The 4,737-nt window shown below is 41.8% G+C and overlaps 1 protein-coding gene across 1 annotated transcript; it reads right to left on the bottom strand.

The window, feature by feature from the left end:
- Window positions 1–3,557: 3,557 nt before the first annotated feature.
- LOC120848426 (monocarboxylate transporter 12-like) lies at window positions 3,558–4,382 on the bottom strand. Its single transcript, XM_040220389.1, has one exon. It carries the CDS (start codon window positions 4,380–4,382, stop codon window positions 3,558–3,560), a length of 825 nt encoding a protein of 274 aa, XP_040076323.1.
- Between the last annotated feature and the right edge of the window lie 355 nt (window positions 4,383–4,737).

Genomic DNA, 4,737 nt, shown 5'->3' with positions numbered 1-4,737 from the left:
ATGGGCGCTAAAGCTGCGCGAGAGAGGAGATTCCGAAAACTCCTTTTGTGATACCACGCTCCGGGAAGGAGGGCCTTCAGCGGTACTTTGAAAATAATTTTCTGCAGCCTATATGCACCAAAATAAAATTTTAAGAAGATGATTTCGATATTCGAAATTTTAGAGGTATAATAAAGAAGATATAAGTGCTTTTCTCAAATACAAAACCGCTTCAGCTTCCCTTTAAGAAAGGCGGTGCAAAAGCAATCAGAGGACGCCAAGTGAGGAACGTTTACCGCGGCGTGCGAAGCCTAACCACGTCAAAGGCGACTGTTCGGTCGCTTTGTTTACATGTGTCAGCGTTTCAAAACAGATTTTTTTTTTTTTTTTTAATGTTTACAATTTAAGTGGCTATGCGTCTGCATGCTCATCGATGTGGGACATCGGCGCGTTGGATATCCTTCTAAGTGATGCGATCCACCCCGCTTGTCACGAGTGCGACTGGGAAGGGCAAGGGATATTCATCGTCCTTCAAAATACACCTCGAGAAGAGCGAGCGCATCGAGTGGGTTTCTTCCGGCGTTTACGTAGATACATGGGGTGTCAGATGGAGTCGTGAATAGAAATAAAAGCTACAAAAATGGAAGCTCGGGAAAGTTTTGCCGTCCTTGGACTTGAAAGCCTCTAAACTTCCGCGTTTGAGCACGATTTTCCGCCTGCTAACACCAATGCACCACAATACCTTCACGAGCAAGAAATTTTATGCCGCTGCCGGGAAAACTGTTAGCTGAACCTCGTGCAGACAGAAAGGCTGACGCAAGAATAGCAGCAATGCTGTTTGATGGCACATGGCACAATATGAGCCAGTTAAGTCACAACAAAGAGGAAATCATGGTTTTTAGCTACTCTGGATGATTTAGGGACACCCTATTCATGTCATGCACCAATTTCATGTAATTCGAGGCACTTTTTGAACAGTATACATCTTTTTAGCATTGAAATGCTATTTTTTCGTTGTGCAACTTTGGACAATCTTCTCAACTTGTGCACTCGTTTACCGGTACTTTAAGTGCTTCCTTTATAATTAAACTTTTATCGAAAATGTTGAGAATACGTTGGGTTTGGTTATTAGTTTAGAATTGGTATAACTTAATTACGATTTTGCATATTTTATCTAACCTTTAAAGAGCTTGTACTAAAAAAGAGTTTATTTGTATTTATTTTCCTCTTCTTGATATGTAAATTTTAGGTTGCTTTTGGCTGGTTACTAACATTCTACACTTCATGACAAGCAAAATTAGCTATTCCATCATACTTATTATACAAAATGTCTATGCCCAAATCACTGGACAATAAAAATTTTTATGTAGATGTTTTTGCCTCTGAACACAAAACTATAGAAACTCTATAAGAACTAATATTGTTTATTAAAAGAGAATTCCAAACTATAAAAGATAGTTTCAATATTTTAGAGCAAATATTAAAGAAATAAATGTCTCTGATCCGCATCTTTTCTTTAGCTGAAGAAGACTCTTAAGGCTGGTTAACACATTTGCGTCGACCGCGTTGTGCTGCGTTGCGTCGTGCAAAACTGCGTCTCCCCATTGGCTCGTCGGAAGTGTCGCCATAGCAACAGCTCCACACAAGCAGTCTTAACGAGGCATAAGGGGATGCAGTCAGACTCGAACCCAACAATGTGTGAACGAGCCTTAAGTTTTAGACACAACTCTATAGCATTCACACATGAGCAAGGCAGACGTAATCGTAAAATAACATTCCATACGAAAATGCAATAAGAAGAATCAAGGTAAAATATGCCGCTAAGAAGACATATGTTAATTTCTTATCTATAAAGCGTGAGACAACTGCCATATTGGCACCTATTTTTGTTTGCATTCCTCATGATTCTTTCTTACTTCATAGAAGCAAAATCCAATGCATAGGCCGGCTTACCAAAACGAATTGATATCTGATATAGACGCATTTAGGAGAGGTGACTGGAATTTCTCAAGAAATATTCACTTGTTGCTAACATTCAGCAAAAACATGTATATGGCGCTGGAAAATTAAAATTTCAAGACAATTGCATTTTTTTTTGTTTTCCTTGAAATGCAAACAGCACTGAATAAACCTTATAATGCTAGTAGGCTATAAATATCTGTGTTACAGGTTTTTCTTGAACAAGTGAATTTGTTTCAGGTATATATTTCAGGAATACACCTTTCTTGATGACGACTTCTACTTCATTACCAGGAAAGTGAACAGAAATTACCGCTATTGAAAACTTCAGCTTGTGGGGAACTTGGGGATCCAAATCGTGAACAGGTTGCTGGGATGCCAAATCGGTCATGGTAATTTCTACCGCGAGGGGGCCAGGTGAAATTGGACACGCAAGCAGCGCTCCGCCGCTGATAAAAAGCCTTCGCAGCGTAAGCGCAAGGGCGTTTGGGCTTTTGGCGCGTGGTGATAAGAGCCACTAAATGACTGCGTATTGTTGAACCAGTGCGGTGAGCCATTCTCCGAGGCGGGTAGCAGTAAGAGAATTCCTACAACCAGGAGGTAAGTACAGTGGCTAGAAATATGAGCTGGAAGGCGCGAGTGGCTACCAAGTAGTACAGCTTACCCTGTATAGTGGTCAATGAGCCAAGCGGCGGAGCGGCAGCGGCGGTGCTGAGATTCGTGAATGCACCACCCGCGCGCGATATATCCCTTCTCCGCCGCCCGCATCATAGCGTACGCGTCAGGTGCGCGCTTGTCGCAATGGCGTTCTACTATGCACCGCGGCCACGAGGGCAAGCGCACATCTGATGACGCGCACATCGAAATGAAAAGTAATTGTTGCTATCATATGCGTGGCGGAAGAGGAGGACGGAGGTATCGCGCGCGGGGGATGCGTCCACGAATATGAAGATCCCCGCTGCCGCTCCACCGCTGGGCACGTGGACCGCTAGACTGCTTCGGCTGTACTGCGTGATCGCCGCTCCCGCATTCCAGCTCATATTGCTAGCCACTGTGCCTTTCAAATAAATACTGACATCTGGGGTCGTCAAATGAAAGCCTTTTTTAAGTTCGTTTTAATTCCTGTTTATTGTGTTGTAAAATGTGCATGTTAACACTTTTTTTAAATATTGTAATTGTTTGTTGTATTCATTTTGTTCAAATATAGTGCACTTCATTGCAGAACTTGTTCCATATAAATTATATAATATGGTGTGGTATGTGCTGTTCCCAAGTAGACCATTACTGACTTAAAAACTTTCACTTATTAAACACACATACACTTCCCCATTAGAAAAATGTACGGTGATACAAATTTCTCTTAGAGTGGGACGCTATCGAGGCCCCTCACCTACTAAACAACAAAGTCAAATCTGCTTTAACATATTTAAAAACAAGTTCACCCAGCATTTGGCAAACTTAAACTGTTTGAAATTTAAACCTAACAACGTATATACTTTAACAACAATTTTTACAACAAAACTCCACGCTTCTTATTATAAGCCAGAAGAAAATAACGTCACAACAGAAACAAGACACCCTACCATTGGCCGGATAGTCATAAAACGAAGTTACGTATATTACTTACCAATAAAAAAAGGTTTGGCGAAAAGCAGAGGTCCACACAAAGCACCAGTGAGGCCGTAGCTTACCGGCAGCCTTTTCAAGCCAACATTGTCCGCCATCACAACACCGTGCATGGTCAACGCAGTTCCCAAGAAACAGGAAATTGCCAGAGTTGCAGTCACCAGACTAACATACGAACTCACATCGGGCAATATCAGGACGGCCATTCCCATGAAAAAAAAGTTGCAGGCAACTAGTGTGCTTCGACGCAAGTACTCTTGGTCTGCAAGAAGGGGCAAAAAGAGGCGCCCGAGAAGGTCTGGAATGGCCATGTAGGAGAGCAGATAGACCGCGTCAGGTTTCGAAGCTCCCCTGTCGGTAGCAAAGTCGACGATCGTCGCCGCAAAAATGTCGACATTGTAGCACATGACTAGCCACGAGATGACAATAGTGTAATAAGTCGGGAGACGTAGCAGTTCTGAAACAACTTTCAGTAGGGAAGTTCCCTGTACGGTTAACGCTTCATGGTTGCTTGGAATTTCCTCACACATGTTATTGTTGGGAATGTGCAACTCGTCACATTTTGCCCCTTGCTGCTTACACTGTAACTCACGATTGTTCTTCTGCTGGATATTCAAAATGAGACTGATTGGAAAGGTGTGAAGCAGGACGCCTCCAAACAATAGCAGTGTACTTTGAAAGTCGTAGTGTCTAAGCAAAAAGAGTAGCAACGGCGGGATGACAAACGAAGACAGTGTGGCACCGGCATACATGATTCCATGAGCCATTCCTCTGTATCTCTTGTAGTTGGCACTCAGCTGCACTTGGAGCATCGTCATTATGGTTCCTGAGCCAATTCCTGAAATAATATTAGTCAGTATTGTCAAGTGTTTTTATTACATAGGGGCGAAAAGGGTAATATTAACATGATAAAATTAAGATTTGGCTTTTACTTTTACTTGAGAAGCAACTAGTAAATATTGCCTATTATTTTAAAAATAGCAAGGTCAAGGCTATAAGTACAGCTAAATACAGCTGAACGCATAAAAGTTTGTAAATACCTGAATACTCGCAAGACACTAATTTTCACATATATCTAGAAATGAAAAATTCCCGATATTAAATGGCACGCGAACGTTTTTGAAAAGGTTTGGCAATTTGAAAACCAGTCTTCAATAGCGAACTTTATTTTCA

Source organism: Ixodes scapularis, unplaced genomic scaffold (genome assembly GCF_016920785.2).
Source record: "Ixodes scapularis isolate PalLabHiFi unplaced genomic scaffold, ASM1692078v2 PGA_scaffold1__304_contigs__length_218370807, whole genome shotgun sequence".
In the NCBI taxonomy this organism is placed as follows: Eukaryota; Metazoa; Arthropoda; class Arachnida; order Ixodida; family Ixodidae; genus Ixodes; species Ixodes scapularis.
This window is presented reverse-complemented; position numbering and strand designations above follow the sequence as displayed.

Bases quoted from the DNA above. Each gene is read 5' to 3' on its own strand.
- LOC120848426 (XM_040220389.1), bottom strand. From the start codon at position 4,382: ATGACGATGCTCCAAGTGCAGCTGAGTGCCAACTACAAGAGATACAGA.